The sequence below is a fragment of the Carex rostrata genome, chromosome 3 (genome assembly GCF_964058835.1).
Source record: "Carex rostrata chromosome 3, lpCarRost1.2, whole genome shotgun sequence".
In the NCBI taxonomy this organism is placed as follows: domain Eukaryota; kingdom Viridiplantae; phylum Streptophyta; class Magnoliopsida; order Poales; family Cyperaceae; genus Carex; species Carex rostrata.
The window spans coordinates 14,298,816-14,321,431 of NC_135920.1; the positions used below are offsets into that span (position 1 = coordinate 14,298,816).

At 36.1% G+C, this 22,616-nt stretch overlaps 3 protein-coding genes and 1 pseudogene across 4 annotated transcripts; all 4 read left to right on the top strand.

Annotated features, from left to right (window-relative positions):
* Positions 1-6,589: 6,589 nt before the first annotated feature.
* LOC144551687 (protein ROLLING AND ERECT LEAF 2-like) lies at positions 6,590-11,329 on the top strand. Its single transcript, XM_078299755.1, has 4 exons — positions 6,590-7,832; positions 7,965-8,149; positions 9,770-9,993; positions 10,312-11,329. The coding sequence occupies exons 1-4, from the start codon at positions 6,668-6,670 to the stop codon at positions 11,105-11,107; spliced, it is 2,370 nt and encodes a 789-aa protein (XP_078155881.1). The 5' UTR covers positions 6,590-6,667; the 3' UTR covers positions 11,108-11,329.
* A 3,258-nt stretch (positions 11,330-14,587) lies between these two features.
* Positions 14,588-15,230, top strand: LOC144551689 (oleosin 16 kDa pseudogene; annotated as a pseudogene). The gene has a single exon (XR_013510856.1). The product of XR_013510856.1 is annotated as an oleosin 16 kDa pseudogene (transcript).
* A 1,811-nt stretch (positions 15,231-17,041) lies between these two features.
* On the top strand, positions 17,042-18,107 carry LOC144551688 (protein BRANCHLESS TRICHOME-like). Its single transcript, XM_078299757.1, has one exon. The coding sequence runs from the start codon at positions 17,152-17,154 to the stop codon at positions 17,947-17,949; it is 798 nt and encodes a 265-aa protein (XP_078155883.1). The 5' UTR covers positions 17,042-17,151; the 3' UTR covers positions 17,950-18,107.
* Positions 18,108-18,736: 629 nt separating this feature from the next.
* On the top strand, positions 18,737-22,184 carry LOC144551672 (uncharacterized). Its single transcript, XM_078299735.1, has 6 exons — positions 18,737-18,909; positions 19,006-19,187; positions 19,792-19,902; positions 20,261-20,506; positions 20,730-20,840; positions 21,255-22,184. Exons 1-6 carry the CDS (start codon positions 18,813-18,815, stop codon positions 22,089-22,091), a joined length of 1,584 nt encoding a protein of 527 aa, XP_078155861.1. The 5' UTR covers positions 18,737-18,812; the 3' UTR covers positions 22,092-22,184.
* The last annotated feature ends 432 nt before the right edge of the window (positions 22,185-22,616 follow it).

The following is a 22,616-nucleotide window of genomic DNA, read 5'->3' on the forward strand; positions in this document are numbered from 1 at the left end:
AATGGGTCGGATCTGAACAAAAGAAATGGTTAAACATTACCCTCACCCGTTGTTCTTTCCATTTGTGCATCCTCTCTTCATCTCCTCTCTTCCCAGTCAGAAAGAAGTTGTTGTCGTCTGTCTCCTTAATTGCCGAGTATGAGGTGCCTAAGTCCAGCTATGGTTTTTCTGGTGCAGTGGCAGATTATGAGTGGCGCTACCATGACAAGATAACAAGGTAATCCAAAAAAATTCTATTACATTGGGCAGTCGAGGTGCACAAGAGGTATATAGGAGTGTTGAAGTGGAGAGAGCTTGCAAGAGATGAGGTGATCTAAAAGAAGGAAGTAGGAAGTGCCAGTTAGTGACATTTAGATTCTGTACCAATTCATGGATGCTGAAAACTAGAGCATAAGTGTTGTTTCTTTGGTGAATTTTACTGAATCCAGTTCTGGGCATGCCTAACTATAGTGTATCATAGCAGCCATAGTTGTATATTGTAGTTCCTGTGAGTATATTGTAGTTCTCAAATTGATGCAGTTTGCTCTAATGAACTGGTCTGTGTCGAAAGAAGAGTAATCGTCGGAGTGGAGAGGAGGGTTTTGGATCAAGGTTATTTTGGTAACTTCAAGTATTATGTAAATTGTTAAATTAAAATTATACATTCATATTGTATTGGTGGCATGGATCTTAATAAGTGAGATTTGGAGGGACATTTAACAAAATCAAAACTTTGGAGTGGCGTATTTCTAAATTTGAAGTTTTGGGGTGGCATGGATCTAATTTCCCCAAAGTAATAAGCATCGCCTGTGTGAAAACAGATCAATGCCACATGTCGGCTCATTATTTAATTCTTACTTGATACGGGTTAAGCTTTTCCTCTGTAATCAAATGTAACGGGGCGGATCTAGGATATTTTTTAAAATATAATTGTTTTTAATCTCTTTAATGGAACAAGTATAGTTTGCGGTAAAATTATAAAAAAAATCACTCACAAAAGAACATTTTTTTCCACTAAAATCGGTGGAGCCATTTTTGAACCATTATAAATGTGAACTTTTTTGCTCCCCCGATTCTCAGTGGAGTTTTTTTTTATAGCCCCACATATAGTGCTTGTTTTGTTAAAAAAAATTAAAACAGTTTTATTTTATTTTTTAAACTAAATGAACTTTGCATTGTATTGTTTTTTTTCCCAATTTTTGTTACAGATTGTGAAGATAAATCAAAATTGATTTGAAAGTTATAGATATGAAATAAATTTATCATATGCAATCTACATAATATAGTGTTGATCTTTATTGAAACCTTTTTGCATCTGTCACTAAATGTAATGTATTAAGTCCTAGTTAAAACCTTCCCTTGTTGATTGACAAATTATTATTGATAAAATTGAAAATAGAATTCAAGGGTGGAAAGAGAAACTTCTCTCTGTTGGAGGGAGAATTACTCTTTTAAATTCTGTTTTATCATCAATACATATTTATTGGTTATCTATGTTTATAATTTCTTCTAAGATTAAAATGAGAATAGACAAAATAAGAAAGAGATTCCTTTAGTATGGAGGTGATTCTGTAAGGAAAAAAAATATTGTTTGGTTTCTTAGAATGCTGTTTGTAACAGTAAGAATCAAGAGGGTTTGGGTGTCCTTAATCTTTCAAGAATTAGTCAATTCTTACTTGCAAAATGGTGGGTTCAATTTCAAGATCCTCAAATCAAGGGTCTTTGAAAATATATCATATTAACTATGGTCCCACAGATTACTCTTCCCTTTCTTTACCTTTATGGAAAGGAATTCTTAAAGGTTCTCATATTGTGAATTTGAGCTTTTTAAAACAATTAGGCAATGGTTCCACTATTTTATTTTGAAAAGATAGGTGGATTTCAGACTTCCCTCTTTCTCTTTCTTATCCTTATCTATTTTTTATTATATGTGATCCTAATATGTTAGTAATAGAGGCTCTCTCTAATGGGATTCTTCATATTCAATTTACAAGACAATGGACAGGAGTACTTTGGACTGAGTGGAATGATCTTCACACTCAGCTCCAATATTATACACCTGATCCTTCTACAACCGATTCTTTGTTGTGGAGATGGTCTTCAGGTTATATCTTTTATGTACATTATTTTTATAAGTGGCTAGAATATGGTGGAATTGTCAATACTAAATTTGCTTCTATTTGAACATCAAAATTGCCACTTAAAATTAAGGTGTTTCTATAGTTAGTGAAAAGAAATAGTATTCTTACGAAATATAATATTTGTAAATGAGGTTGGTCTGGAGATACTTCTTGTCCTTTTTGTGGTGTTTTTGTAACAATAGATCACCTCTTTATTTCATGCACTTTTGCTTTACATATATGGACATGGATTGCAGCTCATAATAATTTTATCTTTTCTGGATCCACTATGTCAGATATCTGGTTTATAGAGGCTTTTATTCCTCTAAAAGAACCATTTTTAGTAGAACTTGTTAGAGGAGTTGTTTTATCGACAATATGGTTAGAAAGAAATAAATTATGTTTTCAAAATACTAATATTCCATCTTTGCAGGCAGTTGGTTCTAAGGTCATATCATTAGCAACTTTTTGGTGTTCTAAACTTAATAGTGGTCTTTTATCTTCTTTACCCCTAATTATGCCAATGAATGTTGTTTCTATGCCTTGTCAGGCTTTGATTACTCTAGGGGCAGGTTTGAGCCCTACAGGGGCAAATTTGAGTCTAATATGGGCTGAGGAAGACATCTGGCACGTGGAAGAGGAGGTAACTAAGGAAGATGAGATGCTTGGTATCGAGCTCCTACTTGCTCTGGAATGAATTGATTTTATGGTTTTATGGTCTAGCTTTGTGATGTGATGATGTATTTCATCTTGCTTTTTGTTGCTCTGTGAGTTTTTTATGCTTCAGTGTATCATTTTAGAAACTGATTATGCTAGCATGTTGTTATGTGCTATGATGGGGCTTCTGTGTGCTGTTATAGTACTTTTTGTAGTCGTTACTTTCTCTATTTTTTTTTAGTGTGTAACAACATGAACTCTAATAGTTTCAATGAAAACTAGTGGGATTTTACAGACTTTATCAAAAAAAAAGTCCTAATTAACATAATAACATGTTGGCAAAATATAGTTTATATCTTCTACGGACATAAAATAGTTGTCAATACTATATATATATATATATATATATATATATATATATATATATATATATATATATATATATATATATATATATATATATAAAAGAACATATAGTTATAAGAAAACAATATTTATGTTTATAGTAAAATTAATTTTGATTTTTTCTAAAAAAAAAAAAATCGCGTTCCTTGCATTGAATGGCAGAATGGGTCAATGCCATCAAACTTTAAAAAAAAAATAGGACTTTACGAACCTTATTCTTTACGTGAAAAAATAAAATGCAAATTAAAGAATTTGATAGAAGCAAATTCATTATTTGCACACCTTAAGTCATATTTGAATATAGAATAAGAGGTGAAGTAAATATTTTATTACGTACTTAAGTTGTTAAATTATAGTAAAATAAGAGTAAAATAGAATAGAATCTGATTTAAATTAAATTAGTGTAAGTTACTTTAATTCTCTAAGTAAATTAACTTATTTCACACTTATTCTGCCGGTAGGGTCCATTATCATAGATAGAGATTTATTTTCAACAGTTTATTTCTTTAGACAGATTAATTTAAATCATAACTTAAATTGTCAGACAAAATGTAAAATATAAAAAATAAGATTGAATACATAACTTAATCAGCAACTATCTAACACCGCCCGAAATAATTGGAACAATAATGATCTTAAATTCATGACAATTCACCACTACCGGTCTTGGTAGCAGCAGCCTGGCAGGGGATTTAATGACCAAGGAAATCCAACTGTTTTTTTTAATTCGAATTGAAACTCTACCTAGCAAAAAATTATTAATCGAGACAAATTGGAGTTAATTTTTGTATCGAATACAAGCAAACTACGAACTGTGGATTAAATTCTCAGTCCTATTTCTGATGATGATTACAAAATAGGGTTCGCTGATAATCCATTTTTTTAAGAAGAGGTAGTTTTAGTCGTTATCTCACCGCAACGGTAGACAGTAGATACTATTTGCAATAACCTTTTTTGGTAGCTTAATTAAGAGATAGCTTTGTTCAACCTTTTTTTTGTGTTTTTGTTTGTGCGCCTTTTCTTTCAATATGCGCCTTTTCTTCCAATTCACCAACCATCGCCAATCCCTCTTTAGCGAATAATTTTTTTGATGTGCTTGCTATCTTTCTTGATAGAACAAAAGTGTTTTTAAGTTATAAAGTTGAGCAAAATTAGAGTGTGATTTGTTCATCGAGTGAGGTTATAAAGTTGAGCAAAGTTAGGGTGTGATGTGTTTATCAAGAGATGTTGGTTAGCACAACTTTAAATGTCTATCGGATTATCTTCAAACGACGAATTTAAATCGTTAAAATATATCTACTTCAGGAGCATAGTGACAAATGAATTGTTTGGATTCAGTTTGGCGTAGTCAAAATTCGCAATTCAGAAATAATTTAGATATAATTTTATCCGAATCAGAGATCTCAGTCCCACAAGGGGGCAAAAAAAAAATTCGGGAATAATTTAGAAAAAGTTTGCGAATAATTCAGCGTTCGGTTCGCCATCACCAACAAATTTAATTGTTCGCAAGTAATTCACGAATAATTCATAAATCTTGTGACTGTGTTCATAAGTGATGCATAATTATGTGAACTTTTATAAGTTATTTTATGAGTTGTTTTATATGTTCATTTTTAATTATTTTTTTACCGCTTGTCTTTGTATTAAATACATTCGAAACTTTTAAAATTTTGTATGTACATGTATTACTATTGAAATAGATGAATTTTAACAGTTTGAATTCATCATTTGAAAAAAAATCTGATAAACTTTTGAAGTTGTATTCATCAATCTCTTTTGATGAACACATCACATCCTAACTTTGCCCAAGTAATAATATGGATGCTGCTTATGTTATATCCGGTGATGTTAGTAAGTAATATTTAAAATAGAGTTGTAACTGCATAAATTTATGTGCACTCTTTAACATCACTTCGAACGTGTTTATATATATATTTTGAGTAAAGCTAGCGTGTGACATGCTCACCAAGAAAGTTTGGTGAGCATAACTCCAAAAGTATATCGGATTGATGTCAAATGCCAAATCCAAACCGTTGAAATCAATGTACTTCATGAGTGATGCATATACATGCAAAATTTTGAAAGTTTCGAATTTATTTGCTACACGGTCAAGTGGTCAAAGAAATAATAAAAATTGAATATATAAAATAACTTATAATAAAATGTTCATTTCTTTGACCACTTGACCGTGTAACAAATAAACTTGAATCTTTAAATTTTTTTGCATATATATGCATCACTCATGAAGTTCATGGATTTCAACGGTTTGGATTTGACATTTAACGTCGATCCGATATACTTTTGGAGTTATGCTCACCAAACTTTCTTGGTGAGCATGTCACACGCTAGCTTTACTCATATATTTTTAAAACTTGTTTATAATAAAATATTTATATTTTACATTGTAAGAAATAAAATAGTATATTTATAAAAATATTTATATTTATAAAAATATTTATATTTATAAAACTTAAAATTGTATATTTATTTCTAAATAAAATCTTCAAACTTTCTTATGATCATTTAAAACAAGAGAAAAAAAAATAATCAACATTCTATTCATTAGGTATAAATACTTGTAATTTTAAATATAGTCACAAAAATGACTCATTAAAAAAACTAAAACAAAGCGAGACTAAAGCCGAATAAATATAATGTATAACAATATAAGAAATAAAACTTAAAATTGTATATTTATTTACTCAATAAAATCTTCAAACTTTCTTATGATCATTTAAAAAATAATAATAAAATAATTAGCATTTATGCATTAGGTTAGGTCTAAATACTTGTAACTTTAAATATAATAATTAGAGTCACAACTCACAAGTTGACTCGTTAAATAAACTGAAACAAAGCGAAACTAAAGCCAAATAAATATAATGCATAACAATATAACATGAAAGAAATAATTTGTCTTTAGTTTAATGACAAAGACACATGACTTCTATGTGAAAAGTCATAGATTCGAAATTTATAAAGTGGGAAAATCTTTTATAATATACATAAAAATTTAAAAATATGTTGAATAACTTGACTCCAACTCATAATTTAAAAAAAAAAATATAACATGAAAACAAATAACCTCTAAAAGCCAAACTAAGTAACTAAAACATTTAAAATTTTAACTGCGCGGTCGTTTACAATACAAATTCAAAGCGCGTGAAACTTGAAAGGCAGAGGATACGCATTCCAACAGGAGCAGGACTACAGTCCGGATCTGCGACCCGAACGGACAGTCCAGATCTACGCTTCACTACAGATCTTCAACATTGTCCGTACGATTGAACGAGACCTTAAATGGTCGAAACTGAGAGCAACAGCAACTAGCCAGTAAGTATATTTTAAAAGAAAATAAATAAAACAAAGATGAGATTAGAGTTGAGCGAGAGGTTTAAGCCTTTTTAACCTCCTTTTTTAAACCCACTCGTTTGGATCCCCGTCACTTTCCCCATATTCCCATTTCTCCTCACTCCTAACTCCTCATACCACCCCACTCTGCTCCAATGGGGTGCGCAGCGTCGCGGATCGAGAACGAAGACACCGTCCGACGGTGCAAGGAGCGCCGCCGCCTCATGAAAGAGGCAGTGCACTCTCGCCAGCTCCTCGCCTCCGCCCACGCCGACTACCTTCGTTCCATGCGTCTCGCCGCCGCCTCCCTCTCCCGCTTCGCCGCTGGGGAACCTTTCCTCTCCATCTCCGACTCCACCCCTCCTGTCCTCCTCCTCAATCACAAACACCAAACAGCTGCTACCACCACCATCTCTGCTTCCTCCTCACTCCCTCCTCCCACTCCTCAGCCACCGCCGCCACCTCTAGCACCTCATTACTCCAATGCTTCACCTACCATCTCCGCCACCCAGCTCCCACATATTCGAATTGAAACTACTAGTTCTTCCCGCCAGCCGCCTAATACAAATCCAAATCCAAATCGAAATCCACCACCTCATTCATTCAAAGTACCCCATATACTCTCGGATTCAAGCCCCGCGCCTTCTACACGAAAACGAGGAGATATCAACTACGCAAGTCGAACTAATCTCGCTTCAACTCCGTCAATGTCGTCTTGGGATTGGGAGAACTTCTATCCACCTTCTCCTCCTGATTCAGAGTTCTTTGAGAGAAGAAAAGCCGAGATGGAAGCCGCAAATCAACATCAGCAACAGTATCAACACGATCTCAGAGAAGAAGATGAGTTCTCTGATGATCATGAAGAGGAAGAAGGAGAAGGAGAAGGAGAAGACGAGTTTGAAGAACAAGAGGATCAATACATGTACAATGATCAGCTCAAGCGACAAGAAGACAATGACGACATGACGTCGTGTCGGGAATGGGATGAGAGATACACGTCCACATCGAGCTCTTCCACCAGATCTAGATCCGATGGCTATGATGAGACGAGATCACGCTCAGAGGCGTATGGATACGGATACGGGTACGGTGTTCAATCTGTACAAGAGATGGGCAGATCAGCTCCTACATCAGAAATTGTGCCACCTTCATCAGCACTGACCGTTGGACCTGGTGCTGCTGTGCACCACCGAACGTTGGCTGAGATTGCAGCCTCAATCGAGGAGTACTTCGTCAAGGCGGCGGAGGCTGGCAGTGCTGTGTCAGAGCTTCTAGAAACGGGTCGGGCTCAGCTTGACCGGAGCTTTAGTCAGCTCAAGAGTGAGTAATAGTTATTTTTTGCTTGATTGGGATTTGTCAAAGTGATGTTTGTGTCTGGAATTATTTGTGGTGCTGCATCAGCGAGCTGAAAACAAATAGATTTCTCATGTTAAGATCGGTTTCTTGCTGCAGAGACTGTGTACCATTCAAATAGTGTGCTTAGTGCATTATCATCTACATGGAGCTCGAAACCACCATTGGCAGTAAGGTACCAACTTGATACGGGCGCTATGCAGGACTCGGGAGGCAGCACAAGTCATGGGTCCACCTTGGAGAGGCTCCTTGCTTGGGAGAAGAAGCTCTATGAGGAGGTCAAGGTAAATTTTTAATATTATTTTCACAGAAATTTTATGTTTATATTTATAATAATTTATTATTGCAGAAATTCATTCCCTGCTTGGTATGAATTTTTTATATGTAGATCCTAGACAACTCATTTTTGTTTCAATTGCAATTACAGTGAAAATTTAGTATTGTTTAATCATAGGGTATGCAATGTTGTTTATTGTCTTGTAAAGTCAATAAAATGCTGGTATAGAGTATGGAATCAGTTCCTATATAGTGATTGGGTCATGATGTCTTACAATAATTGAGCTTGGCTCTGTTTCTGGTAATTTTATTGTCCGTAATCAAGAAAGTGGAGTATATGGTCTCCATGCATCTTTTCTTTTGTTGGTGTAAAATTTCAGAAATGTGGGGTCCCTTTTGTCTAATTTCACTATAGTAAATTAGTAATAGAAGGATAGGCATCTTGATATCGTCCTTTAGCTTGTATGCTTCTCTTGGTTGGTTTTAGCTGGCATTGTAATACATTAAATCGATCCTGCACTTCTATGAACATCAGAGGATGTACCAGTATAGCTCATTAGCTGGTTTGGTTGTGGCAGCTGGCATGCAGGACGTACTGTATTGATGGTTGGGTTTTTATGAAATGTGGACATGCTGTAGAAAACGGAGTATATTGTCATTCTAGGTGTTATCTAGCTGTGATAATACAATTTTTTGGTAATTATTCACAGAAGTGTCTGTGGTGAATTATCAAACTGAAACTTTCAGTTTCGTTGAAGCTTGAATTTCTCTATTTTTTAAGCTGTCCAAATCTTCAGTATGAAGTTTTAGTATGGATGATATTTGGGATTTTATTCGTTCATACATGGAAGTTTTATTTTTCTTTATCTTTCAAGGAGCTCTGGGTTTAGTTAATTGGTAAAGTTACAACTAGAAGAAAGAGGTGTACAGTTTTATTATATTTTATTTACTTCATATCTCAGAGGCTACAGATGAGGCATGCATGTGGTGTGGTGGGGATGCTTTAAATGGGATTCTTTCAAATATTTATTCACAAGTAGGCCATCCAATTGATCTATAAAGGCACCCCACCTGTCTCTCTTTGTTCTTCAAGAAACGGTTTATTGCTGAATGAACTAGCTACTGTGGCCCCCAGGAATTAAGCTCCATGTTTATGCAGATGAAAATGAAATTCTTTTTTGTCCTCCATCGATTTTTTTAATGATTTGGAGGGGTGGGGTTTGAGGTTGTTAGCTCAACCTAATTTGTTATTGATAGTTGGATTTGGTTGCTTTTAACCATGAAGGAATCTGATCCTGTGGAATAAGTTAATGAAAAGGGTAGGAGCAACAAGTGCTCAAGTTGTGTGGTTTTTTCATACCAATATCAGTACATCTTCTGAACATGATGCACTATTCTTTTACTTGGGCTTTGAAGAGGGGCTGTTTGTGATAACTTTGCTAGGACTTAATATTACAATTGTATCTTCCTTGAGATTTTTAAATGTCATCTGACTCTAAATATTTTATTATTAAAATAAAGAAAACCCTGCAATATGTTTTTAGTACCAAACATTAGATGCCGTGAGACGTTTTTTTTATAGATTATTTCATATTAATTTATGAGTTTATGCAAATATGTTAAATCAGGCGAAAGAGAGTGTCAAGATAGAGCATGAGAAGAAGTTATCTACACTACAGAGTCAGGAGTACAGAGGAAAAGATGATGTCAAGCTGGACAAAACTAAAACTGCCATAAAGAGGCTTCAATCCCTAATTATCGTCACATCTCAAGCTGTTACTACCACCTCTTCTGCCATCCTCACTGTTCGGGACAATGAGCTGGCACCTCAACTTGTTGAGCTCTGTTATGCGTAAGTTGTTTTTATATGTCCTTTTACTGTTACAGCCCATGCGAATTTCCTTTTCTTATCCAAATTTATAGGATGTACTGTTGGAAGACTTCTTTTTTGATTTGGTTGTGTGAATGTGCCGAGGTAAGTTTGTGTTAATTAGACAATTGTAAATGCAAGAAGAACTGAGCTTGTAAATTACCAAAATAACCTCGAAGAACTTGTGACCTTCTAGAATTTAATTTCTGATACAAAAAAATTAAGTTTATTAATGGTTACTCCAGGCTATTCAATGCTTTATTACCCAAGTGAGTGCTTATAATAATCCTGATTACTTAGGCTTTTGAAGATGTGGAGATCAATGCACCAGTTTCATGAGATACAAAACAACATAGTGCAACAAGTTCGCGGCCTGGTAAACTGTGCAACTGGCGAGCCAACCTCTGACCTCCAGCGCATGGCAACTCGTGACCTTGAGGCTGCCGTCGCCAGCTGGCACTCTGCCTTTGGCCGTTTGATCAAGTACCAGCGCGAGTATATTCGCTCCCTTTACAGCTGGCTCAAGCTAACCCTGTTTCAGGTCACCACTGACGATGCCAAGAAAGACCACTCAACCCCTATTTCCCTTGAACTAACTGCATTTTGTGACGAGTGGAAACAAGCACTGGATCGTCTTCCTGACACTGTCGCATCAGAGGCCATTAAATCCTTCATGAATGTGATACATGTTATTTACAGTAAACAAGCTGAGGAGTTGAAGGTGAAAAAACGGGCAGATAATTTATCAAAAGAGTTGGAGAAGAAGGCCAAGGCACTAAGAGGTATAGAAAAGAAGTATTACCACTCATATTCTATGATTGGGCTTGCACTACCGGGTAGTGGGCGTGAGGTTGATGGGCAAGTCTTTGATGCCCGGGACCCGCTTGCCGAGAAAAAGGCTGAGCTTGCACTGGTTAGAAGGAAAGTAGAGGATGAGATGACAAGGCATTCTAAGGCTATAGAGGTGACTAGGTCGATGACCCTCAATAATATCCAAACGGGTCTGCCGGGTGTGTTTCAGGCCATTACTGGGTTCTCAGCTTTGTTTGTGGAGGTACTGGAGACTGTTTGTAGACGGGCTGGGTCGGTTCATTAAAATTGACGTGTACTGGCAGAAAGGTCATTTTTTTGTATTGGTAAAGTGGGTTTTTGACCCTTTTTTTGTATAAGATGAAAATATATAAAATATATATAGCTAGCTATATTTCAGGTAAGAATTGGAAGGGGGGATTGATTTGTAGATAAAATCAGTTTTGCTTTTTGTCGTGAACATGTCTCGAGTTTTTGTGAGAAAAGATAGAAAGCTTGGTTTGGTCTACATAGGTACTCTGGATGTATTCTTACAGTGTCTCTAGCGAGATTAGTGCGAACTACGGTTGTTTATTTGTGAAATGTGTAAGAACCATATGGATAACCGAAAAGATTAAACAAGCCTTTCTAACAAGTAAGCAAAAATCTAACTAAAAAATCTAACAAGTTGCACCACCGATCAGATGGCCCCTTGAGGAAAAAAAAAAATGCAAAAATGACAGTATTGTCGACTGATGAACGTTATGAGACGGAAGAGACGACAAGCATGCACTAAATGCCATGCAGTACATGGGGATATATCGGTGGCAGAGAATCAACAGCAGCCACCAATCATGTCAGCAAAAGGAAGATAAAGAAAAAACGAGTAGAAGATTAGGTTTTTGTTTTCTCACTTTTGGTAGGTGAGGGGTAGCTGAGAAGCGAAGAGATGAGCTCAACGACAAGCTAATTTGAGTGGGAGAATAAATGCCAATTGCATCTCCAGCTGTTTAAGTAGCCTTTTCACTTGTTTGGCCTTTTGGCTTATAGCTGGATTTGATCACAGATGCATGGTTTGGTATTTTATTAGATCTATGAGCATATCTGAATAACCTGAACTGAAGTAGCCGATTACTCTGTACTGTTACCAGTGTATCCATAGTTTTTCTTGGGTTCATAGTGTATGCCGATCTACAGACTATAGTACAATCAGGATCGTCAGGGTAAAAAAATATCAAATTGGATTTAAATAGCTTATCGGATTTAAACCCATTAACTACTTGGTTACTCGATAAAAAAAAAACAATACTTTGCTTTGACTTATATTTTTCAATGTTTTGACTTATAATTTATAATGATTTAACTTATAATTTTAATTACCAATTATATAATTTAAGAAATTTATTTTGATTTTAACACTAAATTTAAGCCGAATTATAAATCAAATATTCAGAGAGGACAAAATCAATCAGTATTAATAGATCACCACTAAAACTCAAAATCCGAGAAGAGAGGAGACGCGGCTACCTCCGGGTCTATGCTGAGTCCGCTCCTGAGTACATTAGATTTTCGAGTGAATCACCCTACTAGGATCCGATACACCATAGATGCATGCAGCATGATATTTACAGGCTGTATGGTAGTAAGCGATGTCACCTCACCTTTCCACCCCTGGACCAAAAATGCATTCTATCTAAAGGCAGCCAGGAATAGGGGTGTTCAAACGGGGCAGAGACACCATTTAATCATAGTAGGAAATATCGGCCGATATCGATACAGATCGGCTGATACGTATCGGTATCGGTCGAGTCTGATCCAATCATGAGCCAATCTTCACGTAGCAAATTATAAAGAAAAAAAAATTCCGATCCTGAACCGATAGTCTGATTTCATATTGGTATTGGCCGGAATCGATCCCGATCCCGATACCGATAATTCCTACTGTGCATTTAATGGCCGAACAAATCCAATATCTTTCACGCTGGACAGGAATTATGGTAGTATGGTACCGGTAGACTATCAATCGCCTTTTGATGCATGGAATATTGGACCCATCTCCTTCTTGGCCTCACAACCAAAAAGAGCGGTAGAATGGTAGCGTAACATCTCAAAATTATTAGAAAAATAATAGTGGATGATGCGCTGCCCATAAAAAATCAGACGGTTTAATATTGTTGTGGATTAGGGTACTTTTGGATGAAAGTTAAAATAGCTAGAATAGTGGAATTTAAGAATAGCAAATGAGAATAGAAAATAAATAGTGATTTTCAAATTAGTATAAAAATAATGCTATTTGGATTAGTAAAAATTTTGTTTGTATTGTAAATTTGGAATAGTGAATAGCTGTAATCGATGAAGAATAGTGTTAACAAGATACTAATTAAGAGGAAAAATATGCAAGTGGGATCTCAAATGAATTGTCACGACGTGGAGATAATAGAAGTGGTGTCAATTTTATAATTTTGAGACTGTATTAGTGAAAATCCGAAAAGAAAGCACTTTCGAATAGTAGCTATTCCAACATTTACAAGGAATAAAAAATAGTAGTTATTCTAACTATTCCGAATAGCTCTCTATTATAGCTATTTTCATTTCATCCAAACATACTCTAAATAATAGGACGTGTTTTACTTTTCTTTTTCTTTTCTTTTTTTTTCATTTCGAGCGGTCCATCATGAGTTGATTCGGAATTATTTGATGAAGATTGGATGGCATTAAATTTAGCTCTGTCCTTGCTATGGAATGGTAGAGAATTCGGATCCCTCATGTACCTGAGATGCAATAAGTAAACCCGGACTGTTCTTTTAACTGGGCACTAATCTCAAAGCAGATCCATCATGTATTATTATAGTTCAGTTTGAAGAACCTTGGGATACATCATTTGTAGAACCTTGCCTTATTTACTATTTTCTCGGGGTTTTGTTTTTATTATTTATTATTTGTAGTTATTATTAATATTTACACCATACATATCTCTTCAAATTCTCAATTCCAAGTGTCTAATATAAAAAAAAAGAAAAAGATTATTCAATTAGAAGGAAATATCAAGAGAATTTCTTGACAACGAATATTTTAATAATTTTAACTGTATATTTCTATATTAATTTTCAAACTTTTAAAAATACATAAAATAATAGACATATTTTCGTTATGTATTAAATTTCATACAATTTTAGTGTCATTCAATATTCCATTAAATACCGTTAAAAAAAAACTCTTATAATTTTAAGTTATTTGATAAACAATAAATCTTATATCAAATTCTCTAAATTTTTAAGTACATCATATAAATATTATATATATCATATTTCTAAACGTCAAATTTAAAATTTAAAATTATTTTTATAATTGTAAAAATTCTTAAGCTTATATATCATCAAAATATCACACCCTTATTTATAAAGCCCAAAATAAGATCGAAATTGCTACCTGGTTAGCCTATTTTATCTAAGGCTTTGAAACAAGAACATTATGACAATTTCTTACCTTAAACGAAAAGCCCAGCCCAGCACAACCCAGCCCAATTAAGGCCCAACCAAGGCAAACCCATATCGCTCTAACCAGTCATTTATTTGCATTCGATATACACAAAAACCATGCACCACTGTTCCTCCATGCAGACCAATCCAAAATTTGCTGCCTTGGATCCTCTCTCTCTCTCTCACACACACACACACCGACACACGTGTCCCTTTCTCGCCTCTTCACAGTATTCCCTTGCCACGTATCTCTCGACGTGTCAAACCCCTTCTTCCCTTATAATATCTTCCTCGCCCAAGTTGATCAAAATCCCCAAAAGCACTTCAAAAAAGGAAAAACCTAGCTAAGCTCAGACATGGCAGACCCTCTTAGCTATAGGTTAGGCCAACAGCAGCAAATACTGCCCAAAAATGAGCCGATGATGAAATCCGCCTTGAAGGGCGTAACCGCCGGCATAATCGGTGGCTCAATGCTGTTAATATCGGGCTTGACTCTGACCGGTACAGTAATAGCACTAGTAGTCGCCACACCGCTCTTGGTTATTTTCAGTCCGGTGCTGGTACCGGCTGCTATATCCGTCACGCTTCTTGTGCTTGGTTTTGCTTCCTCTGGTGGATTTGGTTTGGCAGCCTTGTCGGTACTGACATGGATGTACCGGTATTTGACTGGCAAATCCCCACCTGGTGCCGGCCAGCTTGATCATGCGAGGGAAAGGCTCGCGACGAAGGCACGGGATATTAAGGAGTCGGCACAACAAAAGATCGAGCAGGTGACCGGGTCATAGGTTGCGGAATGTGATTCGAGAATTGCATCTGTTGTGGGTTGGTTGTTTTAAGATAAAATTTCTAGTGCTTTCTTGGTATTCTGTTTGTTGTATGCTATGTTGCTATTTTCGTGTGCATCGTGTTGTACTGTTGGTTCATGAGTTTACATCAATGTTTGTTAATAAATATAGTCTATTTTCATTTATAAAATCCAATGTAGGTTTTTTACATGCCAGAAAAGTGGTGTAGGTTTCAATGCTACCTCGTAATGGTCGACTGTTGGTTAGTAAATAATTTGATAAACCACAACTGGAGCAATCCAGTTTTGCACAAAATGGAGAACAGCTGAAATTAAGAATTAGGTTTTGTTGGCTAAATATATTGGGTTAATATGGACGCAATTAAGTTTTTTTTTTTTTTTTTTTTTGAGGAATTGCCCGTAGGCTTTATGCAATTAAGAATTGGGTGGTGATGATGGTTGGCTCTTTTTGTGAAACATGCGCGTTAGTATATTATATCATCTACATTGTTGAAGATTAAAATATTTTTAGCATTCCTAATTATAATTAAATAAAATGATTTTAATCAAATAACAATCACTCGAATCAATATGAAGTACCTTATCATTTGATTTTCTTTTTTTAGTTACAAATTTTCTAATTAACCCACCAACCATGCAACCATTTCTGTCAATCTTTCTTTGTCGAGTTTTTTTTTTTTTTTGACATTTCTTTGTCGAGTTGGAGGCAGTTTTGATGGGTATAAAATTCGGTCCATGTCCAGTTGGAACCCCGATCTGCATTGTGCAAACGTGCGAATCTTGATGTTGTCTGTATGACGTGCGCACAAATCTGACATGTCCGGTCGGAACCACGATCTGCATTGTGTGGACGTGCGCATGAATCTTGAAGTTGTCTGCGTGAATATTGATGTGAATCGGACGGTTTAGAGACTGTTCAACTTAACATGAGACCGCACGAGTCTGACATGTTCGGTCGGAACCACGATCTGCATTATGTGGACGTGCGCACAAATCTTGAAGTTGTCTGCGTGAATGCGTGAATGTTGATGTGAATCGGATGGTTTCGAGACTGTTCAACTTAACATGAGACCGGGAGAACTGAGAAAAGGTGGTGTCGACCTTTGATAACATGCGCATGAATACTTTTGTTCTGATTTAATGGCACATGCAAAGAAACATGAAAAGCAAAAGCTACCGGAATGATTAACCTCATGCAATGAAGGGGTGAACACATTAGTACTTATCCACCTTTTACAACCCAAAAGTTCCCTTCTTACCGGGACCATTCAGCTAATGGATCTCAAACGGGTGGTATGAGATTGTTGGATAGTTGCTTAAATTGAATTCAATTTCGTTGTTACAAGTTTTCTGTGTTCTGATGTCCTGACACATTTTTAGATTGCAAGTAACCATATATATATATATAGGAATATGCTAGCATGCTATGCATAGCATTGAGCCCCTCCATGCAACGGCTCGGATTTCGAGTTTTCAAAATCCTAACGGTCGATCCGAACCGTTCATCTTGTTCTCCATATTAATATGTGTTTGGAGACCAAATTTTATATTTTTTGAAATTTTTTTACTATTTCTTTAGATTTATTGAAAATCACTGTTTTCAGCAAATCTGAACCATAAAAAAACAGTGATTTTCAAAAAATCTAAAGAAATAGTAAAAAATTTTCAAAAAATATAAAATTTGGTCTCCAAACACATATTAATATGGAGAACAAGATGAACGGTTCGGATCGACCGTTAGGATTTTGAAAACTCAAAATCCGAGCCGTTGCATGGAAGGGCTCTATGCTATGCATAGCATGCTAGCATATTCCTATATATATATATATACATATATATATATATATATATATATATTAAGTGGCATTACAGACTGTGACTAAGCGCATCGTTTGTTTGTGAAGTGCTAATCGGGTCGGATTTGATAAGATAATTTGCTAACCGATACCAAAACTACCAATGTAATCCCTCACTGTAGCATGTAGCTGCTCTCTTTCCTCTTCTTTCCAAAAGAGCGGATTCTGAAAAAGCAAAACATATCTCTGTACTATTATTGATATATCATACATGCATGCACAAAGAGGAAACATGTCTTCTCTGATGCATCAAACGAATCTTAAATTTGGGCCCGATTTCACCTCCTTTAAGCTTTATAACAACCCACATTACAATGATCAATCTCTCTCCTACAATCCATTCATTTCTCACCAGGTGCATTCCTCTCTAACAATGCAGAACAAAGGAACCCAAAATGAGATCGATTGTCTCAAAGCCGAGCTCGAATATGAGCGTAAAATGAGGCGCAAAGTCGAGTCATTTAACCAGGTTCTAGTTATGGAGTTGACAGAGGAGAGGAGGGCAAGAGAAGAGGCAGAGCAGCAGTTGAAGTTGCTTGAAGGTGAAGTTGCATGCAACCGAGTCGAAGTCGAGAAAGTGCTAAATGACATCGATGAAGAACGAAGGATGCTAAGAATTGCCGAATTATGGAGAGAAGAGAGAGTGCAGTTGAAGCTCTCAGAGGCTAAATTGTTACTGGAAGAGAAGATAAGAGAGATTACAGAATTCATTTACTTGGAAGAGGCGGTGAGAAAAACCGAGGAAGTGGGCCCCACTGACCAGAGTGGCCAAGAGGATAGGATCATGAATCAGAGGAAGGAGAAGGAAGCAGAGAACCCTCATATTAAAAGAGGAATCAAGGGGTTTGTGGAATTTCCAAAGGCAATTAGGGTTCAAGCAAAGGAAGCAAGGTTTGATTTGGAATCTAATTTAGAGTGTCAAAGGGCTCAATTAAGGGTGCTTTTGAGGAATAATAAGAGTTCTAATGCTTTGGGTCTTGTGGCAAATGCACAAAATTTAGTCATGTGATTCTACACTGTGCCACAATTTTTTTTTTTACCCTTTTTTGTGTTTTTTTTTGTGTTTCTTTGGATTGGATTAACTTTGATGTAGTTTTTTGAATTTATTTTTTGGGTTCCAGTATGCCTTGTAATGTTTTCCTCCGGCGAGATATTATAGATTGGTTTAGATGTCATTGATTTTCTTTTTACTTACAGAGTAACAATTAGATGTTTAAAAGTTGCAAATTTAGTATACATATTGATTCTACTTGGAATTTTATTTTGGGACATAAAGTTTGTATACATATTGAATTTTTTTGCTTTCATTATATTAGACATTGGTGTTTCGGTCAAAGCAAGTGTGTCCCCAAAAAAATATTATAAGTTTTTAGCTTGTAGAAAATTAGTCACGAAGAAGAATGTTCTAATGATACATATCTAACGATTACAACCCGAGTTATTATAACATAAGGAGTGTCGTCGTGTCGGCGTGTCATTTCAAAATGCATATGAATTCACGTTGAATGGTTTGGATTTAACTAATTTTGACCTTGATTCGAGTTCGTAATGGATCTGAATCCCTCAAAATTTAAGTTTGGATTAGGACCGTCCGATAAAAATTGTGACCCTGTTCGGCTTCTAAATATATATAGATTCTGATCGGACGGTCCAGAGCCAAACTCAAATTTTGAATTACTTTGGTATCGGAACTGAGTCCATAATATTTTTGTTTAGATAGAGACTGTTCGATCATAATCTGGGCCAATCCGGCCCAACCGGCCCAATACGGCCCGTGGTAAAAATACATGCGGCGAGCAAAATCATATTTCAGAAAACGAAAAACCCCTTCCAATTTCCAAAGTTCCTTTCCTCGCGAGTCCCCCGCTGTTCATGGCTTCTTCCTCTTCTACTTCGCCCGATTCTCTCGGATGGTACTACATCATTGAAACCCTAGCCGACTCCAAAGCTGAGCTTCCTCTCCTCAAAGGTTTTCCTAACTGGAAATATATATACATCTTTTATTTATTTTGGTCGGATTTTCGATTTTGATTTTTTTTTCTATTCGACTTCGATTCTATTTCAGAGTTGATCAATAGAGTTCCCAATTTCTACACGAATGCTCCTGAACAGGTACAAGAGAGAGTTGCGTTGAGATATCTTGAGGAATTAGCGAGTAGAGGTATTGTAGGTACCAAGGATAATACGAGCGGGACTACAGAGATACCACAATCCAGTGTGGAGTTTCTTTGTCAGAACTTGACAAGGGTACATGGATAAAAACCCTTTTCCTGTTTTTTTTTTTTTTTTTTTTTTGGCAATTTCATTTAATATTCTTTCTTATTCATTCTTGTTTAAGAGCAATAATGATTAGAGTTGTTGTGTCCAGTATCTGTCCCAACTGCACTGTTGAGTTCAAATTAAAATCTAAATTCCAAAATGATGTATCTGAATGTTGAGCTTTCCTGACATCATGAGCATTGCATGTTCATTGAAAATTGTATCTATTTAGCATTCATTCATTACAGAGAATAAAACTGCCCAAGAAATTTTTTTTTTATTTTGAAAAAGACTGAAAAAAGTGGTAGAGAGAGAGCTAGAAGGAGAATCTTCATGTTATATTGAGTGCATGAGAGTATTCTAGGCGTACTGATTACAATAGGGATGAGATGTCCCCATATAATTTATCACCAACTACTATAATATCAGTACTTGGGGGGGGGGGGGGGGGGGGTTGTTAGAGGTGAGAGCAGGGCTCGTATCTTAAGAGCTACTTGCAATTGCAAATTAAATTTAAAAAGGGTAATTCTTTAACTGATTAGTTGGTATAGCTGATTTTTTTTTTTTTTTTTTTTCTTATGTTATTTGTCAGCCTACAGATCCATGTCAACCCTCAGAAGGTAGAATTGCACCAGTTAGCGATCACATAAGACAGTTTATTTCACAGAAGAGATCTGCATTGCCAAAACCCTTTATTGATCTGGTAATGAAGTTAGCTGTTTTTTTGTGTTAGGTGAAATATACTGGTGCCTTTTCTGAATGCACGGTAACAGGCAGTAATAATGTTTTGACCACATCTAATGTACAAGTCAGACAAGTTGAGATTCAACACACCACCATAAGTGCTATCAAAATAACCGAGATTAGTTTGGGGTAATACGCATTTCTGCAATTAAACCTAAAAAAAGTCAAATTGATATCTAGACCAGCATATCCACCGCTTTAGTTCGTAAATAGTGGGTCTTTATTCATGTACCAGGTAAATACCTTGTGTTGACAAAATGAATTTTTCTTCTGACTATAACCTTGCTTCATTCATTCTTCTTTCCTTTTTATTTCAGTTGAAAGAATCTGTTTCAGGAGCTAATGCTAAACTGCATTCCACAAGGGAAAACGGCTCTTCTTCAAGTCATAGGCAAGAAGATAATATTGTGGACAAAGAACAGGAGATGATTACCAGCCCTAGGTCAGCTGGTACGGCAGGGGCTACGCATAATGATGCCTCACAAAACTTGCCTTCTCAGAATGCCCTTAATACTGATAAGATAGCCACTGAACCTTTGCAAGAAAATAATCCCACAACAGTGGTACTCTTTTTCTTTTCTTCGTTCTTTTACTTTTCAAGTTGAACACCTCAAAATTAGCAAATAAATATCTTGGGGGACTTATTTAGTTATTTAGCCATAATGTGGCTTTTAAGGATCACTTCAGCTTATTTGTTTGATTGATGTAAAAAGAGGCTTCATACATTTTGAAGAGGAGAGCTACATATATTTTTTACTTCTATTTACGCATTAATTATTGTGCCAGATAGGAAATGTATCTGATTTAGAAGCAGCGAGGAGTGAGCCTTTAAGTGATGACATTGACCAGTTTATTCTGAAGAGGAGAGATGCTGTGTCAAAGACATCAGTCGAAGAGGTACTTTACATGCTACTCTGATGTTATTTTTAGCTGTAAATCATGCATTTTGTAGCACATAAAAATTTCAATATCATTATGTCCTGACAAAGCAGAAGAGATATGCCCTGTATCCCCGCTTGCTGAATTGCTCCATTTTATGCAAAAGGTGTTTATTTATCATCATCAACGGGTTAAGGTTAATTTGGGTATTTTAGAGAATTTATGAGAGGAGAGGTTCAGATCATATTTTCCAAAGGTGTTTAGGTGATTTGATCTTTAAAGTTATGTTATTCATGATCCCCTTTTTTTTTCGGGGGGTGGGGTGTGTGGATCTTTAGGAGCTCATATGAACTGTTTTCTTTCTTATATACATGATATAATAAATTATTTGCTACTTATTTCTGTAATTATACTAGTGTTCTATTATTACAGCCTAAAGAACCTATCCCAGAGACAAGCATTCCAATTGAACCCTCCAGCAATGAAAATAATAATAATTTGAGGTCCAATGCCGATTTTCTAGATGACCAGAGTGATTATGAGAGATTTATGGGCTCTCCGATACCCTTCTCAGAACAGAACCAGTGCATTGTATGTAACAAGGGAGGTCAATTGTTGACTTGTTCTAGAAAAGGCTGTGGAATAACTGTGCATGAGAGCTGCATTATGACCACCCCAAGCAGCTTTGACAAAGAAGGCCGGTTTTACTGCCCCTGTTGTGCATGTGCCAGAGCTACAAAGGTCTTTTCCCTTGCTAGGAAGAGTCTTTCCTCCTTCCTCAAAATGAAGGAAAATCAAAACCAAGAAAAGGGCGAGAGAGGAAAACAAAAAGTTGAAAAGAACATAACTGGTAAGAGAGAGGGCAAAAAGGTTGTATCTAGTGATGATGATACAGCGGAGGGTGAAAATGGTGATGCTACTTTTGTTGGCTCTGGGGATGCTTCTTCGAGCTCAGAATCGGACTCCGGAGACAGCAGAAGAAGAGTGGACAAAAATGGTAAGAGGAAGGAGAAACGGGTCAAATCTAATGGCAGAAATGCGTCAGAAGATAGGGATATGCTTTGTAAGAGACGCGAGGACGCTAAGAAACGTGAGGCTGACTCGGCATATTCACAGCTAGATAAATATATGTATGTTAAGTCAGGTCCAGGGGCCACGTCTGGGAGCCCTGCAGCAGTGCCGATGAATGAAGAGACGGGGAATGAGAGAAGAGAAGATAAAATTAATGCAGATGCAAATAGAAAGAGGCACAGACCGACACCTCATTAGTAAGGGTCCTGTTGTGCTTTTATTTTTTCATCATATTAACGGTTAAGTAGTTTGTTGAGTAAAATTTTTGTCTTAGTTGGACATTTTTGTTGATACCTTGGATTACTTGTAATACCTTCCATTAATTGTAGACCAAGCCAACAATTGTAATTACAATACTGTTATGCCTGTCCACATTTGCAATTCTTGGACCTAACCAAAGAAGCTTATAATCTGACTGGTACTTTCTGGTCTGTCGTGACCAATACTGGTGGAGTATTAATGCTGGTTCAAAGAAGGTCAAGAAGTGGGGGGTGATCTTCTTTGCGGGTTGTTGGTTCATTTGGAAAAATAGGAACTGCAATATATTTGAACGAAGGGGTATGGACCCAGGTGTTGCTGCTGATCATGCGAGAAAAGAAGCAATGTTATGGCTTTGTTACTATTAAATATTAGTTGAATTCTAGTAGTTCTTTAGTTGTTGTTTCACTAATATTTCTTTTTGTTCGGAAGTTTCTGTAGTTGTTGTAATTCGGTACAAATATG

Coding starts and splice junctions, on each gene's coding strand:
- LOC144551687 (XM_078299755.1), top strand. CDS start 6,668: ATGGGGTGCGCAGCGTCGCGGATCGAGAACGAAGACACCGTCCGACGG. Junction 7,833..7,964: donor GAGCTTTAGTCAGCTCAAGA/GTGAGTAATAGT, acceptor TTCTTGCTGCAG/AGACTGTGTACCATTCAAAT. Junction 8,150..9,769: donor AGCTCTATGAGGAGGTCAAG/GTAAATTTTTAA, acceptor ATGTTAAATCAG/GCGAAAGAGAGTGTCAAGAT.
- LOC144551688 (XM_078299757.1), top strand. CDS start 17,152: ATGCATGCACAAAGAGGAAACATGTCTTCTCTGATGCATCAAACGAAT.
- LOC144551672 (XM_078299735.1), top strand. CDS start 18,813: ATGGCTTCTTCCTCTTCTACTTCGCCCGATTCTCTCGGATGGTACTAC. Junction 19,188..19,791: donor TTTGTCAGAACTTGACAAGG/GTACATGGATAA, acceptor GTTATTTGTCAG/CCTACAGATCCATGTCAACC. Junction 19,903..20,260: donor CAAAACCCTTTATTGATCTG/GTAATGAAGTTA, acceptor TTTTTATTTCAG/TTGAAAGAATCTGTTTCAGG.